General features: G+C 43.7%; 1 protein-coding gene across 1 annotated transcript in view; it reads left to right on the top strand.

Annotated features, from left to right (window-relative positions):
- LOC311117480 (catenin delta-2-like) overlaps positions 1-22,040 on the top strand; it is a gene marked incomplete at both ends in the record, with an annotated part of 41,278 nt that overhangs the window by 4,926 nt on the left and 14,312 nt on the right. Inside the window, 2 exons of the mRNA XM_084192403.1 lie at positions 7,054-7,306; positions 12,928-13,012. Coding sequence (XP_084048529.1) covers positions 7,054-7,306; positions 12,928-13,012 — 338 coding nt within the window. The remainder of the gene's footprint in view (positions 1-7,053; positions 7,307-12,927; positions 13,013-22,040) is intronic.

Below are 22,040 nucleotides of genomic sequence, written 5' to 3'. Positions count from 1 at the left end.
ACGGGAAAATCAATTCCAATTTGTCGTGCGGTTTCATTTGAATACACTTCTTAGTTATTGAGCGGCACTGTATAACACGGCTTATATTCTATTGAACCAGAGAGAGGGGGTTGGGGGGGGGGGGGGGAGAGAGAGAGAGAGTTTGCTCTAGGGTAGTGGTTGAGTTTATATGTGAGGACAGCAGGGGATAGAGCACAGACGTTTATATGCGACAGGAGGTTCATTAAGTTTAATGTTACAGTTAAACACAAAGAAAGCCTACAGTTACAGTATGTACACCTGATACAATATAGAATCCATTTCACAACCTTGAAATGACAAAAACATAAGTGTTACTCCCATAGAATGCCTACACATTAATATTATAGAGATCCCATTTTATGAGCTTGAATGACAAAGTAATAGCAATGGGTAGGACAGAGAATACCTTTGTATTGTATAGAAGCTATTCTAACCTTGAGAAACAACAAAGGCAGTGAGAAAGCAAAACGTCAAAATGTCTATCAAGCTGAATGCCACTAAGACTGTTTTCTGTGCTAGACCCTGGTCATTTCCCATTGTGTGGATCCAACCTAAGAGCATTGTCGAAAATCTCATATTTCCCACTAACTTCTAAGTCGTGTTAAGTCTTTGGTGCTGCCAACGTTAAAAGGGTGTGTCATTGGGAAAAGCAGTGTTGTTGGGGTTAAGCAGTGTTGTGCCGTTGTGGTTAAGCGTTGAGAGAGCAGTAGTGATTTTAGATTTACATAGTCTAGTCGAGACAATTACCTGGAATTCTCACAGCCACAGTCTCTTATCATTTTTCAGGTAGGATGTTGACGGGAGGAAAGTAAGAGGGGATGAGAGAGAGAGAGAGAGAGAGAGAGAGAGAGAGAGAGAGAGAAGGAAGGACAGAGAAAAATAAAGCTAAGACGTTGTTAGGAGGATATACATGTGTGTTTTATTCAGTTCTAGCAGTAATGTGATTTAGTCGTATTTTCAACATCACCCAGCATTCTGTCAAGTTTTTGTATGTCTCTCCTATTCATCTGGTAGATTTGTATAATGTATGGTTATGTGGCAATTGAATCCCATTTTGACGCTACAATAATTGTCAGCGACGTCGCTTGCTACAATTGACTTATAGTTGATCATTTGACTCACGTGAAATTGTTATGTGTGTGCCAAGGAGACAGAGGAGGGGTTTTCTCTCAGGGGAATACGGTGGCTCCAGATCATCTAGCTCCAGCAGCTCTGGGTGATGTATGGTGCCGCCATACAGTAAAACAACAAACTAATTGAAGTGTAACAGGGCCGTTTCCCCCCTCTTTCCCTCCCTTTCACCTCTCTCATCCTCAGACATCTCCTCCTCTCCCTCCACCCCTAAACATTCTACCTCCCCTCCTTCTCTACTCTCCATCACTCTCGCCCGAGTCCCATCTTTCCATGTCTGCTTTCAGACCTACTACAGTATATTAGATCATGTAGTCTGCCATGGAGCCATTCTCTCTCCTTCTCTCTCTCCTTCTCTCGCTCCTTCTGTCCCTCTCTCTCCCCCTCTCCCTCCCTCTCTCTCTCTGTCTCTCTCTCTCTCTCTGTCTCTCTTTGTCTCTCTCTCTAACTATGTTTCTCTGTCTGTCTCTCTCTATATATATATATATATTTGTCTCTCTCTATGTCTGGGTCCTATGTATATTAGTTAATGTAGTCCTCTCTTTGTGGCTCCTCTCTTTGTGTCTCGGGATGATGACATCAGTGCTCAGGTGGGTTACCGTGGAAACGCAGGGTGGGAGCTGCAGGCGGCCATTAATTACAGGATCCTGAATCTGCAGAGGAGTCACAGTCCGCAGGGCACACACATACACACACACACACTCAGGGTGCAGAGGAGTCAGTTTCGCAGGGCACCGTCTAACTAGAGACTCACTACACACATGCACCATCACACACTTATACACACTTATACACACACACACATTTTTTGCACGAACAAAACACAAAGGTGTGCCAAAGAGAAACGAACTCAGGAGTAGAGCGTGTGAGTGAAATTATCTGGTAAGCTTTAGTCATATGCTCATTTGCTCACTCGTGCTCTCTCTCTATGGGATTAGTACCATGTGACTGTACTTCACTTTCGATTTACCCGTTACATTTCCTTTCTGGCAGTCTTCCAAGCTTCCCCTCCCCTATCAGCCTGTAGGGCTGGAAATAGCCTTGTACACATCATGAGAGAATGAGTACATATATTATCATTCTATGGTGTACTTACGGAGTTAAGGTGCCAGAGATGGCTTACATTAACAAGACTTGTCAGCCATGTGTACTTGGAACTTTTCAAAGTTATTTTGGTATATTCTGTCAGAAGTAAGCATAGATTTTTGTGAAGTAATCTGGAATATAATTTGAATCTGAACCTCATTCCATGACTACTAAGGATGACATCACTATTCCAGACAGATATTACAGAAACAAAAGAAAAAGATAGCGCTTCTCAGAAACGCCATTTTTAAATCACGTTTTTATTCACCACATTTTAAACATGTATTATCAACCAGCGGATATTCCTTTCAACCAAACCCTGTCTCTTTCGTGTGTGTGTGCGTGTGTGTGTGAGCGTGTGTGTGTGAGCGTGTGTGTGTGTGCATTCGTGAGTGTGTTGTGTGTTCGCAGCACCTACAGCAGTCTCTTTTTATTGGAGCAGCCACAGGTCTTCAGAGGGGGAATATTTCAGCAGAAGAGCTTATCTTCTCTGGCCTGTCACCAAGCCACATCAAAGCAGCCTCAGAGAGACAGATATTACAGGTGTGAAATCCTGCACTCGCTGAAACCCCTATCTCTAATAGCTAGAGTTTCCCATTTACCTTAGTTGCCAACCTCTTTTAAACAGCTTTGTTTTATCTTTGATGTCTGTGGGCTTTTTCCTTTTTTCAATTTCCGTATCTCGTAAATAAGAAGAATTGCCCACATTGCTGGCCATTTACTTTGGAGAAATGGGTTATTTCTGGTATCCATTTATCCATTATTGCTCAGGTAAGTCAGTAATATACAGTATCTGTCTGGCCAACGTTACTCTTTCACAGTGACATTTGCAGACCTGGCTTGAAGTGGCTTCACGCCGTAAAGGACCTCGGAGAACAGTCCGTTTTAGATCCATTCTGAAGTGCATGAGGCTAGTTACTTACCTATAGCTGGGTACTGTATATACCTACATTTCCATATGTCCTTTGTTAATAAAGAACGTACAGTAGCAGGGAAATTTAATCCATGGTTAAATAATTGTTCCAGAGGGAGTATAGTTGACTAACCTGCAGTGGTGGAAAAAGTACCCAATTGTCATTCTTGAGTAAAAGTAAAGATACCTTAGAAAAAAAGATACCCAGTAAAATACTACTTCAGTAAAAGTCTAAAAGTATTTTCTTTTAAATATACTTAAGTATCAAAAGTAAATGTAATTGCTCAAATGTACTTAAGTATCAAAAGTAAAAGTAAAAGTATAAATCATTTAAAATTCCTTATATTAAGCAAACCAGACGGCACCATTTTCTTGTTTTTTTTAATGTACGGATAGCTAGGGGCACACTCCAATACTGAGACATAATTTACAAACGAAGCATTTGTGTTTAGTGAATCCACCAGATCAGGTAGTAGGGATGACCAGGGATGTTCTCTTGATAAGTGTGTGAATTGGACCATTGGACCTGTCCTGCTAAGCATTCAAAATGTAACAAATATTTTGGGTGTCAGGGAAAATGTATGGAGTAAAAAGTACATTATTTTCTTTAGGAATGCAGTGAAGTAAAAGTAAAAGTTGTCAAAAATATAAATAGTAAAGTACAGATACCAAAAAAAAACTACTTAAGTAGTACTTGAAAGTATTTTTACTTAAGTACTTTACACCACTGCCAGGGGCACACTCCAAAACTCAGACATCATTTACAAATGAAGCATTTTTGTTTATGGAGTCCGCCAGATCAGAGGCAGTAGGAATGACCAAGGATGTTCTCTTGATAAGTGTGTGAATTTGACTATTTTCCTGTCCTGCTTAGCATTCAAAATGTAATGAGTACTTTTTGTGTCAGGGAAAATGTATGGAGTAAAAAGTACATTATTTTCTTTAGGAATGTAGTGAAGTAAAAGTTGTCAAAAGTATAAATAGTAAAGTACAGATACCCCAAAAATCAACTTAAGTATTACTTTAAAGTATTTTTACCTAAGTACTTTACATCACTGCTAACCTGGTTGCTTGTGATATGGTGCCCCCTGTAGTAGATGAGGCATATAACACTTTATTAGTTATAATAATGAAACACCCAGGTTCAGCCACTGGCAAGGTTAGTCCAAGGCCCTGTTCGAGTTGTTTGAAAATACATAATTCCTTGCTTCCTTGTCTTCTTTCCTCTCTCTCTCTCTCTCTCTCTCTCTCTCTCTCTCTCTCTCTCTCTCTCTCTCTCTCTCTCTCTCTCTCTCTCTCTCTCTCTCTCTCTCTCTCTCTCTCTCTCATCAGCTCTCTCTCTCTCTCATCAGCTCTCTCTCTCATCAGCTCTGTCTCTCTCCTCTCATCAGCTCTGTCTCTCTCCTCTCATCAGCCAAACCCTGGCCAGTAGAGTAGGCTCACACAGGATAAAGAGCTTTAGTCAGTCTTGGTATTGTCCTCTCAATGAAGACAGTCCATTCAGTCTCTCTCTCTCTCTCTCTCTCTCTTCAGCCTGCCAGGACAAGATAAGACTTCACCAATTAACTCACCACTCTCTGCTAATAATATGCAGTACTTAGGAAACTGTGTGTGTTTCTTCATGTTGTAAATTATTGGGGTGCGTTGACGTTCTTTAAGCTGTTTGCACGACACAGCAGGAATTTCACCAGCCCAGATTCAAATGTATTACTATTAGCCATACAGAGAGGAGTTAGCAGCACTGGGAAGATGGGTCTTGTGAATTGCAATGATAACCTGGTGTGAACAATGATGAAGAAAAAAAGGTGCTATCTGAAACCTAAAAGGGTTCTTCGGCTGTTCTCATTAGAAAACCCTTTGAAGAACCCTTTTTGGTTCCAGGTAGAACCTTTTTGGTTCCAAGTAGAACTTTTTGGGGTTCCATTAAGAACCCTTTCCACAGAGGGTTCTACATGGAACCAAAAAGGGTTGTACCTGGAATCAAAAAGGGTTCTCCTATTGGGACAGCCGAATAACCCTTTTGGAACCCTTATTTCTAAGAGTGTGTATGAACTTTGATAGCCCTTTTATCTTTATAGGCCTTTGTATTCTGCAGTCAACTTTGCCTCAAAAATGTGGCCCCTCCATGTATGAACGCCAACCCTAGCCAGTTTCGTCACTCAGATAAACAGTTTGATAGAAGCCGCTGCACTGAGAGATACAGTATGTTATCTGGGTTCCTAATCCTGTGCTGCTGAAACATTGACGGCTGTTTTTATTCCTCCGTCTTCACTGAACCCATTGACTTCCAATTTCCTGTGTAGGTAACCATACATTCACATGGACAACTGACATTTCTCCAGAGAGGATGAGTCAGACTGAAAGAGCAGCTCTTCACCAGTGTGTCGACACTATTATTTACATGTCATGTTTATCATTCATCAATGATGAGACATCTTCAAGAGTCATCATCAGGGAAAAGATGTCCGCCTCCTAGATGTGTGTCAATGTTGACATTATGTGAAATGATGAAGTGTGATGAACGACTAATGTGGCTAATGTGTAGACTAATTCTTCCCTCCCTCCTTCCCTCCCTCCTTTCCTCCCATCCTTCCATCCTTCCCTCCATCCGGTTCTTACTCAGGTGTTTCTCTCATTCTGACATCTCAGGCTTCTTAATTACTCCCTCTCTCTCTCTTCATTCTCTCCATCTCTCTTTTCTTTTAATGTCAGATTCTTCCCTTCATTTCCTCCCGTCCACGTCAATCTCTTCTTCCAAATACCAGATGAGTCACAGTGTATTGACTTCATCAGAAGGCTTCTCCACAGACAGGCCAAGCTGAGAGAGACTGAGGACAGACAGGCCAAGCTGAGAGAGACTGAGGACAGACAGGCCAAGCTGAGAGAGACTGAGGACAGACAGGCCAAGCTGAGAGAGACTGAGGACAGACAGGCCAAGCTGAGAGAGACTGAGGACAGACAGGCCAAGCTGAGAGAGACTGAGGACAGACAGGCCAAGCTGAGAGAGACTGAGGACAGACAGGCCAATCTGAGAGAGACTGAGGACAGACAGGCCAAGCTGAGAGAGACTGAGGACAGACAGGCCAAGCTGAGAGAGACTGAGGACAGACAGGCCAAGCTGAGAGAGACTGAGGACAGACAGGCCAAGCTGAGAGAGACTGAGGACAGACAGGCCAAGCTGAGAGAGACTGAGGACAGACAGGCCAAGCTGAGAGAGACTGAGGACAGACAGGCCAAGCTGAGAGAGACTGAGGACAGACAGGCCAATCTGAGAGAGGCTGAGGACAGACAGGCCAAGCTGAGAGAGACTGAGGACAGACAGGCCAATCTGAGAGAGGCTGAGGACAGACAGGCCAAGCTGAGAGAGACTGAGGACAGACAGGCCAAGCTGAGAGAGACTGAGGACAGACAGGCCAATCTGAGAGAGGCTGAGGACAGACAGGCCAAGCTGAAAGAGACTGAGGACAGACAGGCTTAGGGATTGTTGTACTGCTCTGTAAGGTTGGATTGTCAGAGGATGATACTGGTAAATGGCTGTGTTTCCTTCAAAGACAGGACAGGGATATGAGGAGGAAAAAATAATGTTGTTTTTGAACCAATGAGGATTGTTTTTAATTTAGTATTTTTGTAAGGAGTGGGGCAGTCCCACTCCTTTCGTAATTTGATTGAAGAGATAGTAAAGTGGTGGAAAGATGGCGGAGAGTGAGTCAAAGGGCAGTGAGCCGATTCGAACCCATGCCAACTCTAGCATACATGTGTGGCGGGATCAGTGGCTGTAACCGCTGGACCACACAGGCCACACCAATGAGGATTGTTACTTTCTTCACACACACACAAGCATACTCTTTCAGACATTCTGTTTTCTAACCCAAGCGCTAACTCTTGTCCCCCTCTCCTCTCAGGTAAATACGCCATGCGTGACCTGGTCCACCGGTTACCGGGCAGCAGCAGTAACAGTACCGGGGGCAGTGGTGGGACTAGCGGAGGTACCGGGGATCCGATGGCGCCCGGTAAGACAATGTCAGACGATACGGTAACGGCTATCTGTTGCGCTCTGCATGAGGTCATCACTAAGAACATGGAGAACGCCAAAGCACTGAGAGATGCCGGCGGGATAGAGAAACTCATCGGCATCGCTCGCAGCAAAGGAGACAAGTAAGGCGACCACACAAACACATACATACACACACGTACACACACACATACAGTGCATTCAGAAAATATTCAGACCCACTTTTTCCACATTGTTACGTTACAGCCTTATTCTAAAATGTATTAAATTGTTTTTTTTCCCCTCATAAATCTACACACAATACCCCATAATGACAAAGCAAAAACAGGTTTTTAGATTTTTTTTCAAATGTATTACAAATAAAAAACGGAAATATGACATCTACATAAGTATTCAAATCAAATCAAATTGTATTTGCCACATGCGCCGAATACAACAGGTGTAGTAGACATTACTTACTTACTTACTTACAAGCCCTTAACCAACAATGCATTTTTTTAAGAATTTACATTTTTAAAAGTGTTAAGTAAAAAAATAAAATAATAATAAAGAGCAGCAGTAAAATAAAATAACAGTATGGAGGCTATATACAGGTGGGTACCGGTACAGAGTCAATGTGCGGGGGCACCGGCTAGTCGAGGTAATTGAGGTAATATGTACATGTGGGTAGAGTTACAGTGACTATGCATAAATAATAGACAGAGTAGCAGCAGCATAAAAGAGGGGGGTGGGGGTGGGCGTGCAGTGCAAATAGTCCGGGTAGCAATGATTAGCTGTTCAGCAGTCTTATGTCTTGGGGGTAGAAGCTGTTGAGAAGCCTTTTGGACCTAGACTTGGCGCTCCGGTACCGCTTGCCGTGCGGTAGCAGAGAGAACAGTCTACGACTAGGGTGGCTGGAGTCTTTGACAATTTTGAGGGCCTTCCTCTGACACCGCCTGGTATAGAGGTCCTGGATGGCAGGAAGCTTGGCCCAGTGATGTACTGGGCCGTATGCACTACCCTCTGTAGTGCCTTGCGGTCGGAGGCCGTGCAGCTGCCATACCAGGCGGTGATGCAACCAGTCAGGATGCTCTCGATGGTGCAGCTGTATAACTTTTTGAGGATCTGAGGACCCATGCCAAATCTTTTCAGTCTCCTGAGGGGGAATAGGCTTTGTCGTGCCCTCTTCACGACTGTCTTGGTGTGTTTGGACCATGATCATTGTTGGTGATGTGGCCACCAAGGAACTTGAAGCTCTCAACCTTTTCCACTACAGCCCTGTTGATGAGAATGGGGGCATGCTCAGTCCTCTTTTTTTTCCTGTAGTCCACAATTTTCTCCTTTGTCTTGATCACGTTGAGGGAGAGGTTGTTATCCTGGCACCACACGGCCAGGTCTCGGACCTCCTCCCTATAGGCTGTCTCATCGTTGTCTGTGATCAGGCCTACCACTGTTGTGTATTCGGCAAACTTAATGATGGTTTTGGAGTCGTGCCTGGCCATGCAGTCATGGGTGAACAGGGAGTACAGGAGGGGACTGAGCACACACCCCTGAGGGGCCCCCGTGTTGAGGATCAGCGTGGCAGATGTGTTGTTACCTACCTTTACCACCTGGGGGGCGGCCCGTCAGGAAGTCCAGGATCCAGTTGCAGAGGGAGGTGTTTAGTCCCAGGATCCTTAGCTTAGTGATGAGCTTTGAGGGCACTATGGTGTTGAACGCTGAGCTGTACTCAATTAACAGCATTCTCACGTAGGTGTTCCTCTTGTCCAGGTGGGAAAGGGCAGTGTGGAGTGCAAAAGAGATAGCATCATCTGTGGATCTGTTGGGGCGGTATGCAAATTGGAGTGGGTCTAGGGTTTCTGGGATAATGGTGTTGATGTGAGCCATGACCAGCCTTTCAAAGCACTTCATGGCTACAGATGTGAGTGCTACGGGTCGGTAGCCATTTAGGCAGGTTATCTTAGTGTCCTTGGGCACAGGGACTATGATGGTCTGCTTGAAACATGTTGGTTTTACAGACTCAGTCAGGGACATGTTGAAAATGTCAGTGAAGTCACTTGCCAGTTGGTCAGCACATGCTCGGAGTGCACGTCCTGGTAATCCGTCTGGCCCTGCGGCCTTGTGAATGTTGACCTGCTTAAAAGTCTTACTCACATCGGCTATGGAGAGCGTGATCACATTGTCATCCGGAACAGCTGGTGCTCTCATGCATGCTTCAGTGTTGCTTGCCTCGAAGCGAGCATAGAAGTGATTTAGCTCGTCTGGTAGGCTTGTGTCACTGGGCAGCTCGTGGCTGTGCTTCCTTTTGTAGTCTGTAATAGTTTTCAAGCCCTGCCACATCCGACGAGTGTCAGAGCCGGTGTAGTACGATTCAATCTTAGTCCGGTATTGACTCTTTGCCTGTTTGATGGTTCATCGGAGGGCATAGCAGGATTTCTTATAAGCGTCCGGGTTAGAGTCCCGCTCCTTGAAAGCGGCAGCTCTACCCTTTAGCTCAGTGCGGATGTTGCCTGTAATCCATGGCTTCTGGTTGGGGTATGTATGTACGGTCACTGTGGGGACGAAGTCATCTATGCACTTATTGATGAAGCCAGTGACTGATGTGGTGTACTCCTCAATGCTTTCTGAAGAATCCCGGAACATATTCCAGTCTGTGCTAGACAACCACGAAAAATATAGATGAAGTCTCTTAGTAAATAGTGTGGTCTACAGCTTATCATGAGATACTCTACCTCAGGCGAGCAAAACCTTGAGACTTCCTTAGTATTAGATTTTGTGCACCAACTGTTGTTTACAAATATATACAGACCGCCACCCCTTGTCTTACCGGAGTCAGCCATTCTATCCTGCCAATATAGCATATATCCTGTCAGCTGTGTGTTGTCCATGTCGTCGTTCAGCCACGACTCTGTGAAACATAAGATATTACAGTTGTTAATGTCCCGTTGGTAGGATACCCGTAATCGTAGGTCGTCCAATTTGTTCTCAAATGATTGAACATTGGCTAATAGGATTGATGAAAGAGGCAGTTTACTTGCTCACCGTTGGATCCTTACAAGGCACCCCAACCTACGTCCACAATATCTCTGTCTCTTTCTCATGCGAATGACGGGGATTTGGGCCTTGTCGGGTGTCTGTAGGATATCCTTCGCGTCCGGCTCATTGAAGAAAAAATATTCGTCCATTACGAGGTGAGTAATCGCTGTCCTGATATCCAGAAGCTCTTTTTGGTTATAAGAGACGGTGGCAGAAACATTATGTACAGAATAAATTGCAAATAACGCGAAAAAACACACATAATAGTACAATTGGTTAGAGGGCTGTAAAACGGCAGCCATCTTCTCGGGCGCCACTTCTTCAGACCCTTTACTCAGTACTTTGTTTAAGCACCCTTGGCAGCGATCTTCTTGGGTATGACGCTACAATCTTGGCACAGCTGTAATTGGGGAGTTTCTCCCATTCTTCTCTGCATATCGTCTGAGGTCCTGAGTGCTCTGGAGCAGGTTTTCATCAAGGATCGCTCTGTACTTTGCTCCGTTCATCTTTCCCTCAATCCTGACTAGTCTCCCAGTCCCTGCCGCTAAAAAACATCCCCACAGCATGATGCTGCCACCACCATGCTTCACCGTAGGGATGGTATTGGCCAAGTGATGAGCGGTGACTTGTTTCCTCCAGACGTGACGCTTGGCATTCAGGCCAAAGAGTTCAATCTTGGTTTCATCAGACCAGAGAATCTTGTTTCTCATGGTCTGAGAGTCCTTTAGGTGCCTTTTGGCAAACTCCAAGTGGGCTGTCATGTGCCTTTTACTGAGGAGTGGCTTCCGTCTGGCCCCTCTACCATAAAGGCCTGATTGGTGGAGTGCTGCAGAGATAGTTGTCCTTCTGGAAGGTTCTCCCATCTCCACAGAGGGACTCTAGAGCTCTGTCAGAGTGATCATTGGGTTCTTGGTCACCTCCCTGACCAAGGCCCTTCTACCCCGATTGCTCAGTTTGGCCTGGCGACCAGCTCTAGGAAGAGTCTTGGTGGTTCCAAACTTCTTCCATTGAAGAATACTCTTCCCCAGATCTGTGCCTCGAAACAATCCTGTCTCGGAGCTCTAAGGACGATTCCTTCGAACTCATGGCTTGGTTTTTTTTCTGACATGCACTGTCAACTGTGTGACATTAAATAGACAGGTGTGTGCCTTTCCAAATCATGTCCAATCAATTGAATTTACCACAGGTGGACTCCAATCAAGTTGTAGAGACATCTCAAGGATGAATCAAAGTGTCTGAATAATTATGTAAATAAGGACATTTTTTCTTAAAACCTGTTTTCGCTTTGTCATTATGGGGTATTGTGTGTAGATTGATGAGTAAAATGTTTTATTTAATCAATTTTAGAATAAAGCTGTAACCTAACAAAATGTGGAAAAAGTGGTCTGAATACTTTCCAAATGCACTGTACATACACACATACAGACATCACATGTAGCAAAAGTGAGGGGGGCTATGCCTCCACTCACACAGTCACACACACTCAGTTTTAGGTTAGGATGCTTCTAGGATGACTGTGGTTAGGGCCCAACTTCTCAAGCTTTTCCTCCAGGGACTAGAAATAGGAAGAGGGTTTGTGGTGCGTTATTTACGTGGTGAACTCAGTCTGTCATGAGTCTGTGTGTATATGAGCTCAGTGGAGCGTACTGACAAAACACAGCGCTGACGTTACCAGAATATAACCCCTGTCGCTACGGGAGACCGAGTAGGGTGTTCTGATGGTTGCTATGACACCAAACGGTTGTCAGAAAGATCCTTACATCGGGGTTGTGTGTTGATGTATCACTATGGAGTTCACCGCAGTCCATTCTGGGTAGCACGTTGGTGTAACGTGACAGTGAGTGATGTTGCTCCCTGTAGACGTTGCCCCTAACAACTGATACAGGGTCAGATATGTGTTCATTCCACCCAATAGGTCCTCATTAATCTTCTGTGGTTAGGAACTATTCTGTCTCCAGCAGGACATGTTTGGCATAGAATAAGAGTCTGTTTCTAGCTATATGTGTAGACTAGTGCAGCCATGCTTTGACCTATACAGTGAATGGGTAGGCTACTTCAAGGATCACACTTCTATTCATGACTCATACTCAGTATAATAATATGGCGGTTGACACTGTTGGAGGACAATGTCTCTGTAGCCTCTTCTCTATTTTCTACATATTCACAAGAGCTGTATATGTTTCTAATGAAACACTATTGTACAATAACCACCCTCCTCAAGTCCTCCCGCCGCTCTCAAAAAGCGAAAAACCCACTCTAATTTTCTCTAAAGTGGTTAGCAGCAGCAGGAGTGGCTGGTTTTAAAGTAACTGCTCTAAAACTGCTTAGGAAGATTGCTACTCTTCTAAAGCTCAATCACCTCTTAAAACCATTGTTGCGCCAGGCAGAGGGACTCCTGATGATGAACACATTTTCAGTCCCTGCAGTACCTTAAAGTTAGTCTGCGTCCCAAATGGCACCCTATTCCGTATATAGTGCACTACTTTTGGCCAGGGCCCATAGGGCTATATAGGGAATAGGGTGCCATTTTGGGTGAAGAGTAAAGTCATGTTTGAGTAGAGTAAATTAAGACTTAATGTGGACAATATTAGCTTGTCTGAATGTCCCTCTGTTTCTCAGTTTAGAATAAAGATTGAAATTAAATATTGGCTCATACAGCATCATTTATATAACCTTCTCACAGCATTACAATCCAATACAAATGTCTCCCCCCCCCCCCCCCCCCCCTCTCTCTCTCTCTTTCTCTCAGACACTCTGCCAAGGTGGTGAAGGCTGCCTCTCAGGTGCTCAGCAGTATGTGGCAGTACAGAGACCTACGCAGCCTCTACAAGAAGGTAAGACATACACCTCTTATAATGCTTCATAACGGGATCATAAGAGTGACATGGATGGAGAAATGTTGGCTGGTTGGGGGAATGGTATGGGAGGTTGGGGGTGGAGGCCCACTTTTTTTTGGTTTTCTTTTCCTGTTTATACCGAATGTATTATTATTTATTATTACGTTCTGTATGTATTTCTTAATGGTATTTTTTTTATTTTGAATGGCAGCCTACAGATAGTTTTTATAAATGGATACATTTAAATGGATAATGTACCTGTAACCCCCCCCCCCCCCCCCCCCAACAAAAAAATAACAAAACAAATAGAATTCTGATTTTAGTTTTTTTACATTTTACATTTACATCATTTAGCAGACGCTCTTATCCATAAGCTTTCTGATTCTAGACTTATTTGCATACCCTATAAATTGTGTATATACACATGCTTAGCTTGGTGTTACAGGGTTGGTTTTATTGCTTTCTAGAACTTTCTAGAACGATGGAGGCTACTGTGTTCTTGGGGACCTTCAATGCTGCAGACATTTTTTGGTACACTTTCTCAGATCTGTGCCTCGACACAATCCTGTCTCTGAGCTCTAAGGACAATTCCTTTGACCTCATGGCTTGGTATTTGCTCTGACATGCACTGTCAACTGTGGGACTTTATATAGACAGGTGTGTGCCTTTCCATATCATGTCCAATCAATTGAATTTACCACAGGTGGATTATAATCAAGTTGTAGAAACATCTCAAGGATGATCAATGGAAACAGGATGCGCCTGAACTCAATTTCGAGTCTCATAGCAAAGGGTCTGAATACTTACGTAAATAAGGTATTTCTGTTTTTATTTTTTATAAATGTGCAAAAATGTCTAAAAACCTGTTTTCGCTTTGTCATTATGGGTTATTGTGTGTAGATTGCTAAGGATTTACAGTGCCTTGCAAAAGTATTCATCCCCCTTGGCGTTTTTCCTATTTTGTTGCATTACAACCTGTAATTGAAATGGATTTTTATTTGGATTTCATGTAATGGCAATATACAAAATAGTCCAAATTGGTGAAGTGAAATGTAATAAATAAATAACGGAAAGTGGTGAGTGCATATGTATTTGCTATGAAGCCCTAAATATGATCTGGTGCAACCAATTACCTTCAGAAGTCACATAATTAGTTAAATAAAGTCCACCTGTGTGCAATCTAAGTGTCACATGATCTGTCACATGATCTCAGTATATATACACCTGTTCTGAAAGGCCCCAGAGTCTGCAACACACCTAAGCAAGGGGCACCACCAAGCAAGCGGCACCATGAAGACCAAGGAGCTCTCCAAACAGGTCAGGGACAAAGTTGTGGAGAAGTACAGATCAGGGTTGGGTTATAAAAAAATATCCAGAACTTTGAACATCCCACGGAGCACCATTAAATCCATTATTAAAAAATTGAAAGAATATGGCACCACAACAAACCTGCCAAGAGAGGGCCGCCCCCCAAAACTCACAGACCAGGCAAGGAGGGCATTAATCAGAGATGCAACAAAGAGACCAAAGATAACCCTGAAGGAGCTGCAAAGCTCCACAGCGGAGATTGGAGTATCTGTCCATAGGACCACTTTAAGCCGTACACTCCACAGAACTGGGCTTTACGAAGAGTGGCCAGAAAAAAGTCATTGCTTAAAGAAAAAAATAAGCAAACACGTTTGTGGGAGACTCCCCAAACATATGGAAGAAGGTACTATGGTCAGATGAGACAAAAATTGAGCTTTGTGGCCATCAAGGAAAACGCTATGTCTGGAGCAAACCCAACACCTCTGATAACCCTGCCACCACCATGCTTCACTGTGGGGATGTTTTTAATCGTCAGGGACTGGGAAACTGGTCAGAATTGAAGGAATGATGGATGGCCCTCAATACATAGAAATTATTGAGGGAAACCTGTTTCAGTCTTCCAGAGATTTGAGACTGGGACGGAGGTTCACCTTCCAGCAGGACAATGACCCTAAGCATACTGCTAAAGCAACACTCAAGTGGTTTAAGGGGAAACATTTAAATGTCTTGGAATGGCCTAGTCAAAGCCCAGACCTCAATCCAATTGAGAATCTGTGGTATGACTTAAAGATTGTTGTACACCAGCAGATTCCATCCAACTTGAAGGAGCTGGAGCAGTTTTGCCTTGGAGAATGGGCAAAAATCCCAGTGGCTAGATGTGCCAAGCTTATAGAGACATACCCCAAGAGACTTGCAGCTGTAATTGCTGCAAAAGGTGGCTCTACAAAGTATTGACTTTGGGGAGGGGGGGTGAATAGTTATGCACGCTCAAATTTTCTTTTTTTTGTCTTGTTTCTTGTTTGTTTCACAATAAAATATATTTTGCATCTTCAAAGTGGTAGGCATGTTGTGTAAATCAAATGATACAAAATGTGGACAAGGTGAAGGGGTCTGAATACTTTCCGAATGCACTGTAAAATAGAAAAACTGAGAGTCAGACAGTTTATACAAGCGTGTGTGTGTGTGTGTGTGTGTGTGTGTGTGTGTGTGTGTGTGTGTGTGTGTGTGTGTGTGTGTGTGATGTGTGTAATGTTCACACAGAAGAGTAATGGGGTTTAGATGAGAGGAACAACAAAAAAGTACTGTGAAATATTTGCTGTGAATGTTTCATCAATAAGACTTTGTTGAGCACAGAGTCCATTGTGGACTGCTAGTCTATTCAATATCTATCCCTTCTCTCTCCTTTATCGCACTCTCTCTCGCTCTATTTCACTCTTTCTCATCCATATCTCTCTCTGTCTCCTTGTTTCTCTTTCTTTCACTCTCTCTCTCTCTCTTTCTCTCTCTCTCATTATCTCTCTCTTTGTCCCTCTCATTCTCTCTCTCTCTCTCTCTCTCTCTCTCTCTCTCTCTCTCTCTCTCTCTCTCTCTCTCTCTCTCTCTCTCTCTCTCTCTCTTCCTCTGGAAAAGGAACTCTCAGACCCAACTTTAGCTAGGTTCTATAGATGTTCTGATATTTTCAGTGAACACAGCTGTAGTGAATGGGAGTATAGTGAAGGAGGTTAGAATCCAAGTTATTCTTTTTCAATTAAAATATTTTCAATTCCCAGTAGTTCATTAATGCTTGGTGTGTGTGTTAGTGTGTGGGTGCACGAGCGTAAGTAATACACTGCCCTGTGTGTGTGTCATGGTGTCAGCCTCAGGCTGCCCTGTCTACTCCCGTCTGTCACACCTGAATGACCAATGTCACTGTATTTCAGGTTTAAACAGTTTACTGAAGTTTGTAATTTCCACTTTGACATTTCAGACTTGATTTTACAAAACGTGTATCAAACCCTGCAGAAATGTCCATTAAATATAATCCACATAATAATTCACATTTCCTGGTGCTGCAAGATTATTTTCCTGCTGTAGCAAGCTGGCTCAAATTAAGATCCTACATCTGTACACAGTCTCTGACAGATTCAACATTAACACATTCAACAAAGGTCTTGTCCCAAAGTCACCCCAGAGAGTGTTCTGCTCCTACAACTTTAGTGTCATCCGGGGATAGTCCACTCTGCTGCCTGGACTCCCCTCTCAATCTGTGCACGGAGGAAAGAGGAGAGAGAAAGAGAGTGGAAAGAAAGGGGGAAGAGGAGGAGAGGGACAGTAGACAGCACACCCAGACAGACAGACGGACAACAGTAGCCCACGACAGAGAGAGTGAATGGTGTATTCAGACTAAAAACCTTCTGTTTTTGTCTCCCTGTCCCTAACCAAGGGTACAATCAAATCCCTTCCCAAATTACAACGGAGGAATCCTGAATAAAGTTCACTAATTGAGGTGAATACAGGAGTCTACCTCATACTAAGTAGCGAGAAATGAGGGTGAAGAATTTGATTCAATAAAACATATTTGAAAGGACATTTGGGTTTTTAGTTATTGGTACTAGAAGAATGACACAGTCTGTCTGTAAAGTCTCTTGTACACGTTAGGATCTCCCTTATATATCAAACATTGATCAGAAAAGCCTTAAACTATGCCAGTCACAGCACTTAGAGAGAAGTTGAGGAGACCTTGAAAGAGTATGTGAGTCTGTGTGGCAATATGTTTATGGTATTAGTAGTGTGTGTGGTGTAATACTACTAGTACTATTAGAGTGTGTGTTCTGTATTATGTTTGTGTGAGAAGAGAGGAGAATATAGGTTTAGGTCAATAATGAGGTGGTTTGAACTGCCATCTCAGAAAGCTGTTTGCTTTGAAGTCTGGGGTAATGAGAACATTCACACACACAGTCTCCTCACACAGTGCATGTGTGTGTGTCTGCCTGTCTGTGTGTGCGTGAGTGCATGCGTGCGTGTGCGTGTATGAGCATGTGTGTGTGTGTGCGTGCATGTGTGAGTGTGTGTTGGAGTTTCCACTGACAACTGTTAATCACTTCCTACAGAATATGCAGACAGGGTTTGCCTTGGGGCTAGAGAACATGAGCATGGATCGGGAGCCAAATAAACAAATTAAAATAGAACAGATGCTGATGAGATCAATGTAGACTTTTATCAACATGTTATGTTATGATCGGTAGGGTTCTGTATCTGGATATTTGCTATCATTGAAAGGCAGAATGTGTGAATTTAACAGCTTGACCCTGCCACTTGGTATGGTTAGTTGAGGGTAGGACTGGGGGAATGTAACCACAAACTCATATACGAAGCTCTGGATGCCATGACTGACACTGTACCTTAAGGGGCTGGATAAACAGACTGGATGTGTTGACGTCACAGAGAGGTAATTCTGCTGATCACAAAGATCTGCTGATCACAAGTACCTCCTGGACTTGTCTCCCTCTATTTACTATAACTTTCTCTACCCACTGCTTTCTCTATATGTCTGCTCTCTCTCTCTCTCTCCCCCTCTTCTCTCTCTCTCTCTCTCTCTCTCTCTCTCTCTCTCTCTCTCTCTCTCTCTCTCTCTCTCTCTCTCTCTTTCTCTCAGTACCTTCCAGGGTTGTTCAATCCAACAAACACAGACAGTCGGCCGTGTCTTCTTTGTCTGTCCTGATGCTGACACTAAGAACTGCCAGTGGCAGAGGCAGAGGCATAGAGAGAGAGGCAGAGAGAGAGAGGCAGAGAGAGAGAGAGGCAGAGAGAGAGAGAGGCAGAGAGAGAGAGGCAGAGAGAGAGAGGCAGAGAGAGAGGCAGAGAGAGAGGCAGAGAGAGAGAGAGAGCGAGCGAGAGAGAGAAAATCCATGTACACAAACAACAAGTGTGTGGTTAAAATGGGCAAAAAACACACACATTTATTTCCACAGGGCCGTGGGGTGAGACAGGGATGCAGCTTAAGCCCCACCCTCTTCAACATATATATCAACGAATTGGCGAGGGCAATAGAACAGTCTGCAACACCCGGCCTCACCCTACTAGACTCTGAAGTCAAATGTCTACTGTTTTCTGATGATCTGGTGCTTCTGTCCCCAATCAAAGATGGCCTACAGCAGCACATAGATCTTCCGCACAGATTCTGTCAGAGCTGGGCCCTGACAGTAAATCTCAGTAAGATTGGTGTTCCAAAAAAGGTCTAGTTGCCAGGACCACAAATACAAATTCCATCTAGACACCGTTGCCCTAGAAAACACAAAAAACTATACATACCTCGGCCTAAACATCAGCGCCACAGGTAACTTCCACAAAGCTGTGAACGATCTGAGAGACAAGGCAAGAAGGGTCTTCTATGCCATCAAAAGGAACAAAAAATTCGACATATCAATTAGGATCTGGCAAAAAATACTTGAATCAGTTATAGAACCCATTGCCCTTTATGGTTGTGAGGTCTGGGGTCCGCTCACCAACCAAGAATTCACAAAATGGGACAAACACCAAATTGAGACTCTGCATGCAGAATTCTGCAAAAATATGCTCTGTGTACAACGAAAAACACCAAATAATGCATGCAGAGCAGAATTAGGCCAATACCCGCTAATGATCAAAATCCAGAAAAGAGCCGTTAAATTCTATAACCACTTAAAAGGAAGCGATTCCCAAACCTTCCATAACAAAGCCATCACCTACAGAGAGATGAACTTGGAGAAGAGTCCCCTAAGCAAGCTGGTCCTGGGGCTCTGTTCACAAACACAAACAGAACCCCAGGACGACAACACAATTAGACCCAACCAAATCATGAGAAAACAAAAAGAGAATTACTTGACACATTGGAAATAATTAACAAAGAAACAGAGCAAACTAGAATGTTATTTGGCCCTAAACAGAGAGTACATAGTGGCAGAATACCTGACCACTGTGACTGACCTAAACTTAAGGAAAGCTTTGACTATGTACAGACTCAGTGAGCATGGCCTTGCTATTGAGAAAGGTCGCCGTAGGCAGACCTGGCTCTCAAGAGAAGACAGGCTATGTGCACACTGCCCACAAAATGAGATGGAAACTGAGCTGCACTTCCTAACCTCCTGCCAAATGTATGACCATATTAGAGACACATATTTCCCTCAGGTTACATAGATCCACAAAGAATTTGAAAACAAACCCAATTTTTATCAACTCCCTTACCTACTGGGTGAAATACCACAGTGTGCCATCACAGCAGAAAGATGTGTGACCTGTTGCCACAAGAAAAGGGCAAACAGTGAAGAACAAACACCATTGTGAATACAACCCATATTTATGTTTATTTATTTTCCCATTTGTACTTTAACCATTTCCACATTGTTACAACACTGTATATATACATAATATGACATTTGAAATGTCTTTATTCGTTTGGAACTTCTGAGTGTAATGTTTACTGTTAATATTTATTTCACTTTTGTTTACTATCTACTTCACTTGCTTTGGCAATGTTAACATAGGTTTCCCATGCCAATAAATTCCTTAAATTTGAATTGAATTGAGAGAGAGAGAGAGAGAGAGAGAGAGAGAGAGAGAGAGAGAGAGAGAGAGAGAGAGAGAGAGAGAGAGAGAGAGAGAGAGAGAGAGAGAAGGAGAGACATAGAGAGACAGAAAGAGAGTGAGAGAGAGAGAGAGAGAGAGAGAGAGAGAAAGAAAGAAAGAAAGAGAGAGAGAGAGAGAGAGAGAGAGAGAGAGAGACAGACAGACAGACAGACAGACAGACAGAGAGAGAGAGAGAGAAAGAGAGACATAGAGAGACAGAAAGAGAGCGAGAGAGAGAGAGAGAGAGAGAGAGAGAGAGAGAAAGCTGTGAACGATCTGAGAGACAAGGCAAGAAGGGCCTTCTATGCCATCAAAAGGAACATAAAATTCGACATACCAATTAGGATCTGGCTAAAAATACTTGAATCAGTTATAGAACCCATTGCCCTTTATGGTTGTGAGGTCTGGGGTCAGACGGATTACCAGGATGCGTACTCGGAGTATGCGCTGACCAGCTGGCAAGTGTCATAACTGACATTTTCAACCTCTCCCTGACACAGTCTGTGATACCTACATGTTTCAAGCAGACTACCATAGTCCCTGTGCCCATGAATGCCAGGGTAACCTGTCTAAATGACAATCGCCACATAGCACTCACATCTGTAGCCATGAAATTCTTTATAAGGCTGAACATGGCTCACATCAACACCATCATGCCAGACACCCTGGACCCACTCCAATTTGCATACCGCCCCAGCAAATCCACAGATGATGCAATCTCTATTGCATTTCACACTGCCTTCTCCCACCAAGACAAGAGGAACACCTATATGAGAATGTCACATGACTGGGAATACAGATATGCATCTGTTGGTCACAGATACCTATTTTTATTTTTATTTTTTATTTTTTTAAGGTAGGGGCGTGGATCAGTCAGTATCTGCGTGACACATCTCCTTCACATAGAGTTGATCAGGCTGTTGATTGTGGCCTGTGGAATGTTGTGACATGAGGCCGTGCATTATCATACTGACACATGAGGTGATGGCGGGGAATGAATGGCACAACAATTGGCCTCAGGATCACGTCACGGTATCTCTGTGCATTGAAATTGCCATTGATAAAATGCAATTGTGTTCTTTGTCCGTAGCTTATGCCTGCGCATACCATAACCCCACCGCCACCATGGGGTACTCTGTTTACAACGTTGACATCAGCAAACCGCTCGCCCACACTACGCCATCTGCCATCTGCCCGATATAGTTGAAATCTGGATTCATCCGTGAGGAGCACACTTCTCTAGCGTGCCAGTGACCATCGAAGGTGAGCATTTGCCCACTGAAATCAGTTACGATGCCAAACTGCAGTCAGGTCAAGACCCTGGTGAGGACGACGAGCACGCAGATGAACTTCCCTGAGACGGTTTCTGACTGTTTGTGCAGAAATTCTTCGGTTGTGCAAACCTACAGTTTCATCAGGTGGCTGGTCTCAGATGATTCCGCAGGTGAAGAAGCCGAATGTGGAGGTCCTGGGCTGGCGTGGTTACACGTGATCTGTGGTTTTGAGGCCGGTTGGATGTGCTGCCAAATTCTCTAAAACAACGTTGGAGGCGGCTTATGGTAGAGAAATCAACATTACATTCTCTGGCAACAGCTCTGGTGGACATTCTTGCAGTCAGCATGTCAATTGCACGCTCCCTCAAAACTTGAGACATCTGTGGCATTGTGTTGTGTGACAAAACTGCACATTTTAGAGTGACCTTTTATTGTCCCCAGCACAAGGTGCACCTGTGTAATGGTTATGCTGTTTAATCAGCTTCTTGATATGCCACACCTGTCAAGTGGATGGATTATCTTGGCAAAGGAGAAATGCTCACTAACAGGAATGTAAAAAAAATTGTGCACAACATTTGAAAGAAAAAATATTTTTGTGCATATGGAAAATTCCAGGGATATTTTATTTCAGCTCATGAAACATGGGACCAACACTTTAAATGTTGCGTTTATATTTTTGTTCAGTGTGTTGTCTCTTCAGGGGTGAGTATGGCCATATGCTTATACTACAACCCCAAACACTTTTCTGTGTCTCACATGACGCCTCCTGTAGCTCAGTTGGTACAGCATGGCGCTTGCAACGCCAGGGATGTGGGTTCGATTCCCATGGGGGGCCAGTATGAAAAATGTATGCACTCACT

This window comes from Coregonus lavaretus (genome assembly GCF_964263955.1).
Source record: "Coregonus lavaretus genome assembly, contig: HAP1_SCAFFOLD_4473, whole genome shotgun sequence".
NCBI lineage: Eukaryota > Metazoa > Chordata > Actinopteri > Salmoniformes > Salmonidae > Coregonus > Coregonus lavaretus.
The sequence above is the reverse complement of the archived record's forward strand: the minus strand, read 5'-3'. Positions and strand labels throughout refer to the sequence as shown.